This window comes from Xenopus laevis, chromosome 2L, assembly GCF_017654675.1.
Source record: "Xenopus laevis strain J_2021 chromosome 2L, Xenopus_laevis_v10.1, whole genome shotgun sequence".
Lineage (NCBI taxonomy): Eukaryota > Metazoa > Chordata > Amphibia > Anura > Pipidae > Xenopus > Xenopus laevis.
The window spans coordinates 160,196,517-160,216,055 of NC_054373.1; the positions used below are offsets into that span (position 1 = coordinate 160,196,517).

The 19,539-nt window shown below is 36.9% G+C and overlaps 1 protein-coding gene across 1 annotated transcript in view; it reads left to right on the top strand.

Moving 5' to 3' along the window:
* Positions 1-19,539, top strand: part of LOC108708683 (short transient receptor potential channel 4) — a 144,442-nt gene that overhangs the window by 116,006 nt on the left and 8,897 nt on the right. Inside the window, exons 5-10 of the mRNA XM_018247635.2 lie at positions 4,866-5,005; positions 7,454-7,770; positions 10,676-10,871; positions 12,304-12,498; positions 13,947-13,988; positions 14,944-15,033. Of these exons, the coding sequence (XP_018103124.1) occupies positions 4,866-5,005; positions 7,454-7,770; positions 10,676-10,871; positions 12,304-12,498; positions 13,947-13,988; positions 14,944-15,033 (980 nt within the window). The remainder of the gene's footprint in view (positions 1-4,865; positions 5,006-7,453; positions 7,771-10,675; positions 10,872-12,303; positions 12,499-13,946; positions 13,989-14,943; positions 15,034-19,539) is intronic.

Genomic DNA, 19,539 nt, shown 5'->3' on the forward strand with positions numbered 1-19,539 from the left:
GACCCCAAGTACCTTGCTCCAAGTAGACTCTGCAGTGATCCCCAACCAGCAGCTCGTGAGCAACATGTTGCTCTCCAACCCCTTGGATGTTGCTCCCAGTGGCCTCAAAGCAGGAGCTTATTTTTGATTTCCAGGCTTGGAAGAACATTTTAATTGTATAAAAACTAAGTATAGTGCAAAGTAGAGCCTCTTGTAGGCTGCTAGTCCACATCGGGGCTACCATAGAGCCAACCACAGCCCTTATTTGGCACCCCAAGGGACTTTTTCATGTTTGTGTTGCTCCCCAACTCTTTTTACATTTGAATGTGGCTCACGGGTAAAAAAAGGTTGGGGACCCCTGAAGTAGAGAATGTCCCATTAACAACCACCCTCTGTACCTGATCCTGTAGCCAGTTTCCTATCCATGCGCAATCGACTTCAATATGCCAAATACTTTAGAAAGCAGTCTTTTATGGGGCACTGTATTAAACGCTTTGGCAAAACCCAAATAGATCACAACTACTGTACCCCCATTGTACAACTTCTTACTTACATCATCATAAAAAGCAATCAAATAACTCCGTCATAATCTATACTTCATAAAGCCATTCTGATAACTGCTCATAATGCCATTCTCCAGAACATAATTACTACAAATAACCTACTAAAGTACCCCATTAAATAGCAATTTAAAATTAATATAATTGGCAAAATGGTGATAATATAATGGTGCCAATAGACTTTCCTGTATATATTTTGAATAAACAAAGACATATCCAGTACTATAATGCTATCATTAAAGGTTTATTTCACTTTAACATTCGGTACTGTTCAAACTAATTGCTTATTGGCAGTTTTTGTTCTCTAAGCCAAAGCTAATGTACCTATGTCATTACTTGCAGCAATTAGATGCTTTTTGCCCACTTAACCCTCTGTTTAGCTGTGTTAAATCTTATCTGCTACTGCAGTGTTCCAAGTCCTATGCAGAAATGCTCATAGTAGGGAAAATTTTTGCAAATCTGCTCTAGAATTGTGCCACGCGTTTTGTTTCACTGGGGGAATAAATCACATTGTTAAACACACAAAAAATGTGAGAAGTACTTTTAACATAAGAAAAATATGCGTAGGAAAACAGCTATTGACTCCCATTGCATCATAAAAATAATACCACTAAATGTAGAAGTAAAATCCTTCGAATATCGAAGTCGAAGGATTTACCGCAAATACTACGATCGATAGAAGGAATCGAACGATTTGAATGATTTTAATCCATCGATCGAACGATTTTCCTTCGATCAAAAAACCCTTAGAAAAGTAATGGGGAAGGTCCCCATAGGCTAAAATTGTAGCTCGGTAGGTTTAAACTACCGAAGTATGTCGTTTTTTTTAAAGAGACAGTACTTCGACTATCGAATGGTCGAATAGTCGAACGATTTTTAGTTCGAATCGAAGTCGTAGTCGAAGGTCATAGTAGCCTATTCGATGGTCGAAGTACCCAAAAAAAACTTCGAAACTCAAAGTTTTTTTACTTCGAATCCTTCACTCGAGCTTAGTAAATGTGCCCCTTTGTGTCAAATGCATTGGAGTCAATAGGTGTTTTATCCCGGCAAGAAAAAAAATGGAGAAATTCTAATAATGCTGTTGCCATTTTTTTTCTGGTACAAAACTGCCAGTTTTTTCTGGTGAAACAAAATGCATGAAAAAATTCTAATGCTACTATTTGCAGAATTTATCCGCCCAGGAAAAAACACAAATTTTACAAACACTGCAAAAATCTAGAACAGTTTTACAAAAAATGCTGCCACTTGCAAAAACTTAAGGGCTCTTACTCATTGGCGTTCTGACCTGCGCTCCTCTGCGTTCCGTTTTTTGGTGTTCAGCCTCAGGGGAGCGCAGGAATAGACTCATGTCATTATTTCAAAAGGGGCTGTACTCACTCAGGCGTGTGTAGGCGCCGAACGCAGGTTGAGACGCAACATGCTGCATTTTTCCTGCGTTCGGCGCCTACACGCTTCCTGAGTGAGTACAGCCCTATTTGAAATAATGACATGCGTCTATTCCTGCGCTCCCCTGCGGCTGAACGCCAAAAAACGGAACGCAGGGGAGCGCAGGTCAGAACACCAGTGAGTAAGAGCCCTTAGACACAAACGAAAACGAGAATTTTGCTGCAAAACTGTATCAGCTGAAACACTCTGTTCAGTTCTAGGTTGCATGGTTGCAACAGTATGCATTCAGTCGTGTGCCCAGTAATGAGATGTTGGGTTAATCCACCATTTTGCTGATTATCCAAATTCTTGGATATTGCTGAAACCTGTGCCCGGCAATCCAAAAATTCTTGTCATGCTTCTCAATAGTAATTGCCATTTTTCCATTTAATATAAACAGTGTTATTTCTATATTTGCTAGGTTTAAAAGAAATTTTCAAAATGGCAGCCGATTCTTCTCTACAGGAGATCACCATGATAAGCCTTTTTCATGTCACCTGCTGTGCTTTTGTTCTGCTGAGCATGGTGGCCTTTTTTTAAAGCTGATAGTTTAAAGATTAAACTTAAGGTCTTATAAACAGATTGATGACTTCTGCAGTGTCAGTTTTAACCTTCACAATTTTTTTTTAATAAAATGTTCCTATGTACTGAATGTTTCCAAGGCTATTTTTGTAACATTGTGGTGAATGCAAAGCCCTAAAAATAAACTGTTATCTCTAGGTGACAGAATTACCTCAAATGCAGGTGTGCCGTTTTGCTCTTATGTTTTGAACTTTCCATTTATGATAAAAATTCAGGTTCAAGCTATTCAAAGCAATCTCAAATATAAGGAACACCATAAGTGTAGCAATTGCCTAAAAAATATAAATTTGTGGCTTCTTTTCATCTTATTACAACCCATTAAAAATAGCAGCAATCAATGCACTCTAGGAGGATGTCAGCAGGGAGCTAAAAGGTGTGGGGGAAATCCTATGCATTTTAGATAGTACTAACATTGTGCCTCAACTCAATAAAAGTCTCATGTTGAGTTAAAGGACTTAATACAATAAAAAGTATTTTTTATGAAATGCATGCACCTGGAAATATGTTAAAATCAACAAATGATTGTACTACACATGGTTTGGGTGTGTTTTGAGGCTATATGGAGGGTTTTCTATACCTGCCTGACTTTCTGCTGGTTGTTATAAATGCTCCCATAAACTCGATATTCAAAAAAACAATAACAAATTTTTTTTAAACTCAAATTGAATATGGACTATTCCCTAGTTCAATCAGACTAAAATAAACCTGAAGTTTGAATTTAAAAATTTGAAATTTCAATTCGATAAATCTGCCCCTTACTCAACAGTTCAGTCCCTCAGAATAAACTTCCTTCCCGTTTTTATTGCAGAAGGTTCCCCTGAGGGACCGAGTCAACTAAATAAATAAATATTTTTTACAGATATTAATAGACAGACAATAGATAAATAATAAAATTAGTGTTTTCACCAGCAGCAAATATTTGAATCCATGCTACAATTTCACTATGTGTTTTGGTTTGCTAGAATAAAAAAAACACAGGAAAAAAGCCAATGGCATTATTGGAATTTTACAATTTGTTTTGTTTTTCTTTTATTTAGTGCTGGGAAAAATGCAGAAAAAAATGGTGTCTTTCAATTAATTCTAATGCATGTGATGAAAATTTGAAATGGTGCAGAAAATGATTATTCTATTATTATATTATTATTCTTATTCTATTTATTCTCAATGAGTCTTTTACAATGCATAAAATATGTAGAACTCGTGGGACTTTATAAATGGCAAAAAAAAAAAATTTTTTGTCTCAGAAAAAAATTTTGAATGTTAAAAATACACCTCCCTTTGACTTCTATAGTAACTCAACAGGTTTTATTTGGCAAATTCTTTTAAAAATTTAAATTTTTTAGATTTTTAATGGATACCTTTTGAACACTTCAGTTCAAAATACGATCTCAGATTTCAATATATTTCCCCCATAGAATTCAGTTTAGAATATGTGGCACATACTGTACTAAGATATATTTGACTGAGTAGTTGATATTTACTTCATTGCAGTAATAGTTAAAAGGCAAAATTTACTAAACTTCCTCAGCAGCTGTAATGAAATGCATTGGATTGCTAAATGAAAGCTGAACCATGATCTTTTCCAACTGTGCTAGAATTATTTCGGAATCATAATTATAACATCAGAACTCAGAAGTTGTTTACTTTATTGATTTTTGTGCAAATAAATATTTAATAGGAAACTATGATTTTTACACAGAAAGGCAAAATAAATTTGCTCAAGACCACCCCCGTGCTATGGAATTACAATTTAAAAAGACTGAGAGGCCTATTTATCAGCTGTCTCATTTTAGAGGTTTTTGAAACCACAAAACTACAATTGCCATGGAATTTATTAAAAAAAAAAGATCTGAATGTAAAAAGTATGAATAAAATAAAAGCTAACTTGGAAGCAGCTATGTCTATAGTCACTATTAGGCATGAGCATTTTTTTTTTTTGGCTGATACAGATTCATGGTGAAATTTGAGTCTTCTCAGGTGGTGAAATTTGCATTTACAGTGGCGTACATTTTCACGAATCTGCGCTAGAATTTCTCCATGCATTTTGCTTCACTATAGAGAAGTTTTCCAGGGTGCCTCTTTAAAAGTACATACAATAGTTGTGATTTAACCTACAGCCAAAGAATTTATGATTTGCATTAATACACAAATGTATTCTGAGGTCTAAAGAGAATCTGACACCTAATGAATAAAGACAAACCAATGAATAAATAAAATACTTTGAGACTAGCAGGTAGCTAGCTAGCTGGGTGTTATGTCTGTTGAAAATGTCTTTGAGTTACTAAACTAAGATGTCTTTTTTTTTTTACTCATAAACAGGCTTCATATGGGGAGAAATTAAACAAATGTGGGATGGTGGATTCCAGGATTATATCCATGACTGGTGGAACTTGATGGATTTTGTGATGAATTCCTTATATTTGGCAACAATTTCATTGAAAATTGTTGCATATGTCAAGGTAGAGTAACATTTTAAAATTTTAAAATTGAATTGCTGATTAAATTTAATAACATATTATCAGTGTTTGAAATGTAACTTTATACTTCTATGATAAGCGAATCTCATCCAGGATATTTTGCAAACACAGAGCAAAGACATGACAGCATTGCCAAGGCAAGTAGGAGATACAATCTGATCACATATCCTGCTTGACCTGGCTGTCATTTCTGTCCTCAATGCCTGTGCCTAACAATAGGTTTTGAGGACAGACTTAAAAAGCAGTGCAAGCAGGATTGCATCTTCTGCATACACTCCCTGTGTGAATATTTTCAGCAAAAATTCACAGAATTTGCTCTAAATTCACCATCCCTAAACTTCTTCTGCAGTATTCTGTTTAAGATCAAGGGGCAGATTTACATAGGGTCAAATATCGAGGGTATAATATTCGACTGCCGAATGTAAATCCTTCGACTTCGAATATCGAAGTCGAAGGATTTACCGCAAATAGTTCGATCGAACAATTAAATCTTTCGAATCGTTCGATTCGAAGGATTTTAATCCATCAATCGAACGATTTTTCTTCGACCTAAAAAACATTAGAAAGCCTATGGGGACCTTCCCCATAGGCTAGCATTGCACTTCGGTAGGTTTTAGGTGGCGAAGTAGGGGGTCGAAGTTTTTTTTAAAGAGACAGTACTTCGACTATCGAATGGTCGAATAGTCGAACGATTTTTAGTTCGAATCGTTCGATTCCAAGTCAAAGTCATAGTCGAAGGTCAAAGTAGACAATTCGATGGTCGAAGTAGCCAAAAAAATCATTCGAAAATTGGAAGTTTATTTTCTTCTATTCCTTCACTCGAGCTAAGTAAATGGGCCCCCAAAAGTCAAGAAATGTAAAGAAGAATTGATAATTTATATGCATTTGTTCATATATTTGCATTTATGGTTATGGCACACTAGGACTAAATCTACCCTACTGTTAAACTCCTGAAAATTCTTTCCAATGGCAATCACCAGTAGGGAAACATATGAGTAGTTTTGGGTTTCTCAAGTAGCCTGAAGTTTCTTTGTGAAACAACTTCAAGCTACTATGGAAAGTGACTTATATGTTTCCCCACTGGTGATTTACATTATTGCTGGTGGGAAGGAAACAAGGACAATTCGTCTGCCAAGGTAGCGCAGATTTATTTGCAGGCTAAAAAGCTTTCCTTAAAAAAATTCAATTTCTCTGTCTGCAGCAACAGCCCTATTGTATATATAGTGAATAAAGTACCCCCTCTTGTAAAATATAAGGATATTATAAGTTACCGAGGAGTTTCATGACCATATAAAAACACGAGGCCGAAGGCCGAGTGTTTTTATACAGGTCATGGAACTCTGAGGTAACTTCTAATATCCTCATATTTTACAACTGGGGGTACTTTATTTATTATAATACACAAATTTCAGTGAGTCATGTGACAGAAATGACATCAGAACTCACCGTTTATAACTGATGACATCAGAACTCACCGTTTATAAGGATATAATTTACAGGATATTCATGGCTTTTGTGTATTATAAGAAAATATATGTCTGTGTAGAGGGCCATGAAAGACATCTGACCCCTCTTATCACCAGTCACCACTTGATTTTATTTATCTTCTTCCTCTACAGTCCTGTATGGATGCCTCTACTAACTATAAAGTGTGTTTAAATGTTTTTAAGCAATACATGTTAAAGCTTATCAAGTGCAGAGTATATCTGGACTAGTGAGGTTACCATGTGATCAGATCACATACAAACTAGTGATGAGTGAATCTGTCCCATTTTGCTTTGCCGAAAAGTTCTCAAAACTGCTGAAAAATTTGCAAAACGCATTTAAGTCAATAGGTTTTGTGAAAAAATTCACAGATGGTGAAATGTGGAATTTTGCCGCAAATCCATGCCTATTCACTAATACAGACCTGTAGGCCTTGGACCTCATCCATGCCTTCTGCTTAGCCCAATCAATATCTGAATGGAACATGTTCAATCAAGGAGGGTTACATTTTGGAACCATTCATTGGTCAACAAGATATTTGTTAAAAAGCACGACCAAGTAGGAATTCATTATGTTCCTATAGATGGGCACCTTTGCGACAAGGTATCTATCTCCCTCTCCCTCTCTCTCTCTATATATATTTATGTTCTGGGATACTTCATTTAATTGATTTTATATTGCAAAACATCAAATTAATTAAAACTAGAAAAATGGGATTTCATTTATTCTTTCACTAATCTCCATTTCAAGATTGGCAACTATTTAATTGTTCATTCAATGTCTCAAATTTTAATCCATCAAAATTAATTTAGTTTTATTCAATAATATATACAAACCAAATACCAGGCCTTTGTGTGGCTGCTCTGGTTCTTTCTGTTTTTAGAATAATAAGAACACAATCTATGCACTGAGACTGACAATATTCAAATGTTTTCATTTCTACAGTTTCATGGACAGCGCAATCGAGCGGAATGGGAAATGTGGCACCCTACACTGGTCGCAGAAGCAGTTTTTGCTATTGCCAACATCTTCAGCTCCTTGCGACTGATCTCATTGTTTACAGCAAATTCTCACCTGGGTCCTCTACAAATCTCTTTAGGGAGAATGCTGCTGGATATTTTAAAGTTTCTATTTATATATTGCCTTGTATTGCTGGCATTTGCAAATGGCTTGAACCAATTATATTTCTACTATGAAACGGATGGTAAAAGCCTAGGCTGCAAAGGAATCAGGTGTGAAAAACAGAATAATGCCTTCTCAACGTAAGTTTTCATTATTTTTTAAAAATGTTATATACCTTTAGCTTTTGCTAATTGTGGGGTAAAACGAGCAATGGTGTTGATCGTTGAGCAATCATGGACTTTGTTTGTATATTAACAGGTGTCCCATTTGCATCCCATGTGCATCCATAACTGCATAACAGGCACAAACTTTACTGATCAAAGTATAATGAAAAGTTGCTTAGATTAATGCGAAAAAAATATTTACTCAGATGCCCCGTTTACAGAGAGACCCTCTAACTAACCCTCTAGAGATGGATAACCTTCCCCTCATCAAACAATCCAAGGAAATGTAGTTTCACATTTGCTGAAGGGTCTTAAGTTGCAAAATACAGTCAGAAGATGGTATTTACATTAGGGCATAAGTAGGAGATTGGGGGCAAGTTATAGGGGGACAGCTGAAGAGAGAAGTTCAGGCAGCCGGCAGCCACAGACACATCTATAGGAGCCACACAAAGCCCCAGCCTCCAAAGAACTTCAGCCAAACAAAATGCAGATGCACACCTGTTCCCTCTTTTCACGTTCACGGTGCATGGAACATAGGAGGACGGCACCTCCAAAAAATGGTAAGTAAATAGAATGAATCCAGCACACGAAATCTGCTCAAGGGTTGTTACCCGTGTTTAATGCCAAGCCAAACAGGTTACAACGTTTCACCTGACGAAGGGGTACGCCCCCGAAACGTTGTAACCTGTTTGGCTTGGCATTAAACATGGGTAACAACCCTTGAGCAGATTTCGTGTGCTGGATTCATTCTATTTACTTACCAGCCTCCAAAGAACCATCTCACCTAGCCCCCTTCCCCCACTATGGTAGCATTGTAACCCTGTCACCTAATACAAAGGGAACCTGGGCACCCTGAATATTGTGCCCTTTTCATTCCATGACCATTTGGTTTAATACACGTGTCCAGTTACCTGGTGATGGAGCATGAGCAGAGTTAGATGTTCAAGTCATTTCTATGAGAAACAAGAGACACATTCTGATGACAGAATGTGACACATGTCACATGGTTTTAATACAGTATATATATATATATATATATATATATATATATATATATATATATATATATATATTTATATATATATTTATATGTGTGTGTGTGTGTGTGTGTGTGTGTGTGTGTATGTATAAAAGGATATCATGAAGATTACATACAGAGCAAGACTTAGGGAGCATATTCACATATGTTAAATTGTGCTTGTATTGCAGCGGATGTATATGAGTTCATCTGAACAGGGACATGTTTTATTTAATTTCAATCTGCTCTCTGGGTCGGCACTCATGAGATCAGACTAATGAATAGTGGACAAAAAACTGAATAAAGCCCCATGTAATTATTTCCTAGAAATAAGGCTTTAACTTTTATAGTGAAGGCTTTTTTTGATAGTGAAGGCCAAAGTAGCATGAAATATTGGAAATAGCTAGACAAATAACAGTTTTTGAAATGTACAGTAAATACTCCAGCTGTTTTCAGTTACGTACAATTCTATTCTACATTTAAATAATTTAATTTAGCATCAGAGCAGCTATTATATTTGCTGCATTTAGATGCACCTACCAGTTTAATATGTTCTTCAGGTTAATTGTTAGAACCATAAATATTTTCAACATGTTTGTGATAATGTCAGGGGAATACCTATGCTAGTATAGACTAGTGTCATTTTATAGATGCTATAATAACCCATGGCTCTTTATAGCCATTTTTTTCATTCTCAAAAAGTCTGATGGTCAAGTACATTGTAATTATATTTGTAATGTAACCGATGGTCAGGCCAGGGTCAGGTTGAACAAACTGGTGCAAATAGCACTGGATTCCCATGATTATTTTTATTAATATTATTATTAATAATAATAGTAATAATAATTCATATTATTTTGTCTTAAAAAAAAGGGGGGCCATAATAAATGAATGTATGAGAGAAACATTTGCATGATTCTGTAGATTTGCAGATTTGCTAAAGGGCAAAGTGATTAATGCTGGCAAAAATTTGCCAGCGTGATGTCACTCAGGCACTTCGTAGATTTACTAATGGGCGCAGACATAACTTCGATTTCGAAAGAGACAGACGCTAGCATCATTCGCACTCTATCGCCAGGCGAATTTTTGCTTTGGCAAATGGACATAACTCAGCAAATTCACTAAGATGCAGATTTTACTGAATGTTACCTCTTTCGCCAGACTTGCCTTCGCCAGCTCAGACCAGGTGAAGTGCAATGGAGTACATAGGACTTCCTCAATTTTTTGTTGAAAAAAATGCTGGCGTCTTTTCCTTTTTTCATAGTGATAGCCTGCTAAGGTCCGTTTTGGGTAACCGGGTTCACCCCTACATTTGGAACATAAACTATATACTGGGCTCATGTGTAGGGCAATATAACAACTCTATTTTCTTTATTAAGGTTCCCTGGACTTGTGTAATGTAATGTATTTGCTGCAACATTTCCATCCATGTAACTTTATAATTTCCCGCCGTATGCAAATTAGGCAACACTAGTGCATCTTCACTTTGATTGACGAAGTAATGCTAGCGGAAATTCGCCAGCATTCAGTGCCCTGGACGCAACTTCACATTTTAGGGAATTAGTGTTGTCCTAGGGAATTTACACCTGGTGAAGTGTTGCGATGGCTGCAAAGCCGTCGCTAGCTAATTTTCACCAGTTAGGGAATTTGGCCCCCTGTGTTCTGCTTTCGCCAGTCCAAAAACATGCTAGCAGGTTCAATGTCTTTTCATGAGACAGAACCAAGCTTGTGTGAATCATAATATTCAGGAAGCTGTAATTTCAATCACTTCACCCAAACATCCAGCAAAAAAAACTCTTTTTTCATCTGATTTCTGTCAGCCTTTACTGAATAACTGAATGTGTTGCGTTTTTTCCACTTCAGGTTATTTGAAACGTTGCAGTCTCTGTTCTGGTCTATTTTTGGCCTTATCAACTTGTATGTGACAAATGTAGATCCAAAACATGAATTCACAGAATTTGTTGGAGCCACAATGTTTGGAACCTATAATGTCATCTCTCTGGTTGTGCTTCTAAACATGTTAATTGCCATGATGAACAATTCATACCAGCTTATTGCTGTAAGTAATTTTCTGTATTTGTCTCCCTTTTTATGTAAAGGATATATACAATTTTGTATCTGACATTTGTTTTTCTTTAACAGATAGTTACAGGAGAAGGAAGCTACCAAAGCAGTTTATTGCCAATAGATTAGCCACAATAGTACAAGCTATAGCACTATATTTATTCTGCAGAATGCTTTACCATACCTGAGTAAACAGCTCTAGAAGCTCTCTCTGTTTGTTAGGATAGCAGCTGCCATATTAGCTTGGTGTGACATCAATTCCTGCCTGAGTTTCTCCTTGCTCACTCATTGGGGTATATTTATCAAAGAGTGAAGTTAATAGTGAAGTTCCGCCACTAGAGTGAAATTCCGCCATTCTCCATTCATTTCTATGGGGATTTTTATAGGCGTATTTATTTAAGGGTGAACTTTCACTTTCACCAATTGATAAATACGCCTTTCAAAATCCCATAGAAATGAATTGAGAGCTGCGGAATTTCACTCTAGTGGCGGAACTTCACTCTTTGATAAATTTACCCCATAGTTCTGGGCTCAGAATACAGCAGGGATGGGAGGAGGTAGGGGGGAAAGGGAGGAGGAAAGAGGAGCATACTGAGCATGCTCAAGCCCTAGCCCTGGACGTTTCTGCTGAAAACAGGAAGTCTGATACAGAAGCCCATGTATATACAATAGAAGGAAAGAAATGCAGTGTTTCTTTTGACAGATGACTCAGAGCAGCATTACTTTGAGGGTTTACTGGTGTATTTATATAGACCTTTCTGATAAAGCTTACTTAATTTTAGCCGTTCCTTCTCCTTTAAAAAACTTGTAATTCAATATTGGCCTTCTATTTTGACCAGGAGAATTAAATCTATCTAATATAGCAAATAATTGGCGTCCAAATACAGTTAAAATAGGAAGATACATGTGTATGGAAGCTAAGATTTGACCTATGGGCTTCAAGATGGGGGAAAGAAATTAGTTCTTCAGACAAGGAACAGTTATTGTGACCAATAAGGAACTATTCAAAGGGGGAGGTTGAAATTCAGGAACAAGTCTGTGGGGCAGAGTGGACATAGAGACAGGAGAGGCAGGAACAGGACAGACCAGTACTGAGCCAAGGCAGGAACAATGCAAAGTGAGAACAAGAAGAGAGGGAATTACTTAAATAGTAAGTGTGTAGCCAGCTCCTAATGGCTTCTGGGCTACAATGCAAAGGCAGGTAAGAGGATCACAAAGAATCTGCTGGATGGTGTCCTGGTGCCGCAGTCTAAGGAAGAACAAACAGAAACCCCAAGGCTTCCAGTCCAAACCCCAGCATAGACTTACATATATAGTATAGACTGAAGGCATACATGAATTCTGTTATGAGTAATAATACTGCACTTATGACTTTCATATGAACATAATACTTTAATAACATATGAATTGGTTACTTCTTCCATTAGGACCATGCAGATATTGAATGGAAATTTGCAAGAACAAAGCTGTGGATGAGCTACTTTGAAGAAGGAGGGACACTTCCCACCCCCTTTAACATAATTGCGAGCCCAAAGTCTTTATGGTATTTAATTAAATGGATGAGAAAGCAGATCTGTAAGAAGAAAATGAAAAGGAAACCTGAAAGCTTTGGAGCTATAGGGGTAATTTATTTCTTAATAATAAATGATACCACTTATATTTAGAGAATAAAAAACTATTTATTTTTTTTTTGCACGGGAGATTTGACTCTTTTGCTACAGTCTGTTATTACATTTACATTTCTAGATTAGGAAGGTAAAGTCATTGGCCCTCTAGCTCCTGTCTGATGCCATGTGTCATGATTTGTCTGGTGTCATTTATGGGACTCCACCTGTAATTACACTGACAGTGGCAAGATACATAAGTAGCAGCACTCACCACTTATACTAGCTATTGCTACATTTTAATACTTTTTAATCAGACCTTCTTCTATTTATATTCCACTCTCTTATACAAATCATTGCATTGGTGCTAAGGTAATTTGGACCCTAACAACCAGATTGCTGAAATTGAATTGAATAAAAAGTTAAATAACACAAAAACCACACACAATAAATCAGAATATCACTCCTTACATCACACTAAAATGTAATTTAAAGGTGAACAACCCCTTTAACAGTCCTCCTGATCAACAAGAATAAGGAAGTGTATTACTAGTAATGATGTGCTGACATCTTTCACAATTCAGGATTATATGATGGATTATATGAAATTTGTCTGTAATTTATTGTTTTTGGGACATTACAAAATTCTGGTGAGTAGTGTTAAACTGTTAGCAAAGGTCAACATTGGTAAGTCTGGGTTCAATCTGATATTAATAAAAATGGTTGCAAAATCATTGGAAAATCCTGTCCGATGAGGACCACATGAGGCCATGAATGTATTCCACCCCTGTTGGGTCTTTATGGGGGTGCCAATGTGAGAAGATCACTTGCCAGAAGCCAAAGAATCAGAACAGCCTAATTTATACAGCTAAGATCTGTTAGTCTAATGACTTCACTGAACAACTAGATTTAGGGGCATATTTATTATTCAGTGTAAAATTAAATTCTCAGGAAAAAACTATGCAAAAAGCTGTGCAAAATAAATGGCAAATTTATCAAGGTGTGTGTAATTTTATGTCATGCAAATGCCAGATTTACCGCCTTTATTTTACATTATTTCTGGCGGAAGCCACTCTAAGAAAAAAAATACGTAAAAATGTTATGCCATTTTTTGTATGGTGAAGCCTGGTGATGTGTGGGGTATTATCCCGCTGTTTTTTACACGGAATAATAAATATGTCCCTTAAGCATATGTAGCAAGTTTTAGAATGCTGTTAGTTACAACAAGATGGAGGTTATACCTGTGTTTTGCTTCCCATCAACTTGCAATTAGTTTTGAATAATCTCTGTACTGCTTTCATAAATGACCTCAGCAACACTTAACATCTTTTCCCTTTGATTTAGTTGTAAGCCAGCATTTTTAATGTATTGCAGGAAAGAAAAGTATTAGATTGATCTTAATTATATGAAACAAATAACTGCACTCAACATTTCTTTATACATATTCTTCATTTTCAATGTTACAGAGAAGAGCAGCTGACAATTTGCGAAGACATAATCAATACCAGGTAATTATTTAATCCTTTCGATTTTATAAAATTAAAGCCTGTTGTATATTTTGTTTCAATAGTGTTTCGATTTCACGACTCCCACCAGATCAATAACCTTACCCAACTAAGGGAAATGCATTAGAGAGTTCAGTATTAACTCAACCTAATTTTTTAACTAATGCCCCTTACTCAATGGGGTAGAATGTGGGATAAGTAGGATCATTCTATGCCTACTGGCCAATACCCCTCACCTTCTTGGTAGGTTAGGTGTTATTGGATACTTTGTCACCCCTGTGCTATATTTATCAGTTACACCACTATAGCTCAAGTAGAGATGTATTTATAAAGTGATTCCAAAGGAAAGAAAAAGAATGACCCATACAGTTCAGCCCCCTCCCACTTTCTAAACCAGAGGTTCTCACAATGTGAACATACTTAAAACATAACCTTTAATCTTGAATAATTAAAAATATGCCCAAAAATTAACAAGGTTAAAATAATGATTAGGAGAGCAAGCTAAATTGACTCAAGGTCACTAGCTGATAGACAGATTGTGTAGGATTCTACCTGGAAAACTTAACCTCAGTTAGTAAATCCTTCTGTTAACCAGGGCTGGGTTGAAAACATGGTTATGGGTAGAGCAGAAAATATAGAAACAGGACCACCAAACTAATATATAAGTTTAGTGCTTAGATCGAACGAGCGAAACATGCGTCAGGCCCTTACAAGCCGCCTCTTGTAACTTTAAGAGCCAAACTTCAGGGTTTTAACCCGGAACTTTGCCTCCGCTAGTGTAGAGAGCGCTATTGCACTTAATGCACTAGCGATGCGAGAGGGGGCGGCATCTGGGCTGCTGCATACATTGATGTTGATACATTTGCCTAACAGGCCCAGTCCAACACTGGTTTGACCCCTTTATCCTTTATATCATCCAATGAGCTGCACCTCAAAAAACATTCTTTTGTTTTAATAGGAGGTTATGAAAAATCTGGTTAAAAGATATGTTGCAGCCATGATCAGGGATGCGAAGACCGAAGAGGGTTTAACAGAGGAAAATTTTAAGGTGCGATCATTTTATGTATATTATTGCTGTTGTTGCTGAGAAGCCTAAAAGGCATTTTTCAAGTATTAATTATGTTATTTGTTATGTTATGCTGTTTGATATTTTTCATAGGTTGTAGAGGAAACATTTTTATAAAATATACCAAAAACAGAATAGCTTATTGGCATTCATCCTTGTCACACCAAAAATGAGTTTCCACTTTCTCAGTCCCCTACCTCAGTCAATCGATATATTCTTCATAATGAATAATACAGTGTATTTTATTTTACTTCCCCTCATGAAAGATCTAATTGTTAACATAATTCCTTGTGGGTAGCACACTGGTACACACTCATCCCCAAATTTCCCAACACCTGTATTTTGGTACAACCTGTTTTCCCAGCTTTCTTTCAGTTAAGCCTTAATGTCAGGACCAAACGGTGGCTGATATCTGCTCCCCCTTTGCCTGCAATCGGAAGGATTGCTTCTGCTCGGAAGCAGGCAGCCGCGGTGGATTTTGTCAGCAAAACATTTTGTGCCGAATTACGTCCGCAGTTCAAAAGGCTAGGGGCGCAATACATCGTCTGGCCCTAGCCTAAGAAGGGAGAATACGTCCCACTGAAACATTATTTTGCATCTGTCAATATTTCTTTTAAAGAGCCATTCTGACAAGATGGTGATTTGGCTCACAGTTTTCCAGGGTTTTTAGCAGTAGTGTCTATTTCAAATATATTTATGCTCAAATTGGAAAAACTGTTTTTCTAAAGCTGTTTTTTGCTAATGTGCTGAGCACACTTTAAGTATTAAAATTGTCATCACGTAATTTTCACACTTCAAACAGTATAAAATCTAATTTGGTCCTGGTCCTGACAAGTTCATTTATAAATATGCTCTAGTTTTTCAGTGTTAAAATTGAATTTCTAATTAGCATATCATGCTTTGCTTTTTTTAATATGTCAAGTTATGCTGTATCGAACCCGCTCATGGAGTCATAGGTTTCCCATATAAATAGCTTTATTCTAATTATGGCAGGCATAATTGTTCTTTATAATTTAGATATGGTATTCTTTAGCATTTCTTTAATTGTGATTTGCATCAAGGAGCAGCTTTTTATAGGCATGATATATGGATTTGCACAAACTGTTCAATTAGTTGTATGACAAAACCATGCTGTCACTATGGAATAACATATTATGTTAAACCATCAACTTATAACAGTATTGCTAGTGGAACAAATCAATAGTGTGGAATACAACGCGTCTCTATTTAATATAAATATGTAAGTTGCATTTCTCGTAGCCCACAAGTAGTGGGCCGAATATCAGATATACACAGGTTCTAAATTGTATTAACATTGATAACAGGGTCCAACATTAATGCTTAGGCCTTGCAGAGACATTTATGTAGCCTTTGAACAGGCTGGTGGCACAAAAATCCTTTGGAAAGTAATATCCCATCAACAGCCTTCCAGCTACACAACAATTTCCATTAATTAACTAGAAGACTATGTGATGGGATTTGTGGGGTTTTTATTTAGAAATCCTTTGACCATTAGTAAAAAAATAGGAGGAAATAATATATTATTGTACAATTTCATTAAAAAATCATGAGAGGGTTAGATTTTTATCCCAATTTCAAACTTTTAATCGAAAGCTTATAACCCTGTTTCTGTTCCTTTGCTTTTTTTGTTTCATTTATTATTATGTATAAACATATATTCCATGTATTAATATCCATTACTGCAGCTTCATATTTAGTTTGGATATTGCATTGCTAAAGAGGGAACATGTTTTTTGAATAAAACTAGTAACTGGGTTAATAAAATAAAGAAATAAACAATTAAAGATGTAGCAGTGGGGTAAGCAGAACTAAAGAATCTGACACACGACCACAACCATTTCCCCGTTAGAATGAATGTTACTGTGTTTGTTTGTTGTGTGCACCAGATTCATCACAAACGGCTGCTCCATTTATAGGCTGAGTTAGCAAGATACAATTTAATAGACTTTCTTACCTCCATATATTATTTCTATTTGTTGCTATTTCTCTCTCCCCAAAAACAAACTGATAATGGGGAATGGCATATTAAATAGCTTTCCCTAAATGCATAACCCTGTGAGTTTAAATCTGGAGCCACCAAAAACATGGCTGCTGCTTGCACTGCAGTGAGATCTCTTGCCACAGCCTGACCAATCAGCAAGAAGAATTTGCTTGTGACCTCTCTGAAGGAAGTTTGCAGCCAAAATGAAAGAGAGGCTGAAGTTAACCAGGAAGAAGAGAAGAAGAAAGCATGGTCTCTGCACAGAACTACTGAGAGCCAGCCTGAGATTTATCCTCTCTGCTGTGAGCGTTCCTGCTGATTTGTGAGAAGGAAGCAAGGGATTTCACCTATAGAAGATTTACCCATATAGGGAATCCCATAGTCAGAGCACAGGGAGTTATTTAACCATTTCCAGTCAGCCATCATAGTGACTGGAACTAGTGCAGCTGGCTGAGTTATTGCTAGGGAAGTAATCCCTATAGGATAGATAGGACTTCAGCCCTGTAGTGAGTTGCCAGCGTGTACACCGGATCTGGATTTCCCATCAGCCTCCATTACACATGCAGTGGATCTCCTCAGGAATTCAGGAAGCCTTTTCCTACACCATCATTTCAAGCTCAGTGTGGATTAAAGCTGCTCCCCTGCATCTGCTCTGCCTCACAGGATCTCTTTCTTGTTTCACTATTACTGGGAGTTGGTGAGACCTTCACTTTACACACCCCAGGGGGCATCAATCTGGTGTTGCAACACCTACCTCTGATCATACTAATTTAGGAGTACACTCACCATTCTTAAAGGGACAGTGGACATTTACATACAAGGGTGACCATTATTGTATGAGCTAACATTGGTTTTGTTATTGTTATTATATCTGGTTTTAGCCCTGGGTGGAGGCACTTAACTTACGCAAATCTCCAACTTGGGATCTATACTGTTAGCTCCACAGTGTGGCCCTGAATATTCCTGCCAAGAAAGGGTTACATTTTGGAGGCACTGCTGAGATATATTTATGGAACTTGTTTGGCACCATGTCTGCTATTACCCCAGAAGGAGTTAAAATGTGGGCTCAACAGGAAGGACTTAATTTGCCCTGTGCCTTTGCACTTGACCATATTCCCCTTCATGTGCTTTGCAGAGGGGCACTAAATTACAAGTATAGAGAGATGGGAGGCTTGAGAAAGAAGATGTGAAAATAGTACAGAGGGGCAAGGAAGGAGAACAGAGAAGTGAAGTCGGAAAGAGGAGACAAAAAAGTACAATGACTGAGGGGGGAACACAGAGCACAGGAGTAAAATACTCACTTTGCAGAGCTGAGATCACAACTTGATTTGTGGCCAGGACTGAGGACAGAAACATGAAGGGGGAGATCAGCGCATTATAAATGGCAGGACGTAGGAGTGACTACAGCTGTGTGAGTACACAAACACACAATGCATACATGGAAACGAATTTGAATCCTAATTTGCATATGCAAATTAGAGGTGGGAAGGGGAAAACTTTTTTACTTCCTTGTTTTGTGAAAAAAAGTCACACAATTTCCCTTCCCTGCCCATAATTTGCATATACAAATTAGAATTAGGATGCGGTTCAACCGGCAGATTGATTCGGACAAATCCAAATCCCACTGAAAAAGGCTGAATCCCTAACCGAATCCTGGATGTGATGCATCCCTAATTTGAAGAGTACTCTGCTAAACTACATTCTTCTTTGTACATTATGATACTTTGTATCAAACTGCAAATCCAGCAGTAAAAAAAACCCAAATGTAATATGTAGATTTAGAATTGTAAAAGGAGGTTATCACCAATAAATCAAGCAGCATTACAGCCCACCTAATTTTCTGTTCCCTGCATGCAGAGTGAGTTTGTTCAATGGCAGGCCTAATAACTTGCTTTATCTTTAATCTTTTTTGTACAGTATATTCTTCAACAAAGCAAGCAATTCCTAGAAGCCATTGCTACGTGGGCTGGTTTTCATTTATTTGGAGCAGCTTCCAATGATTCATTTCACTAATGTTATTTGACCACTTAAACAATTTAGTTGACAGAATTCAGGAAGTCTTAACAATTTACCAGCTGCTGATTTTAAATCTTCTGTAGTTCTATTCTCAGCCTCCAGTGTATTGTCATTAATCTACCTTCACCCAACCGCAGTAGAACACAAGATTTCTCTTTCCCAGTTAATTTCCCAAATATGTTTTTCTTTAGCTTACTTAAAGAAGCTGTGCGTGAATCACATTCATACTTGCATGCATTCCAAATAAATTATTTTCTGTATAAACAGGATTCTGATAGCAGTGATACTATTCAGTGATTTTAAGTTTAAGACCAAGTTGTTTCACAAGGCTTTCCTTGTGGTGACAAAACCCCCGATCCTGGGCAAAGGTGAGAAATATATCCTGTTGTTAAATAACCCATATATAGAATAGGCTATGATGTACTTCTCCTTATACAAGAACCCCAAACCAATGTCCTCAGAACTACAGT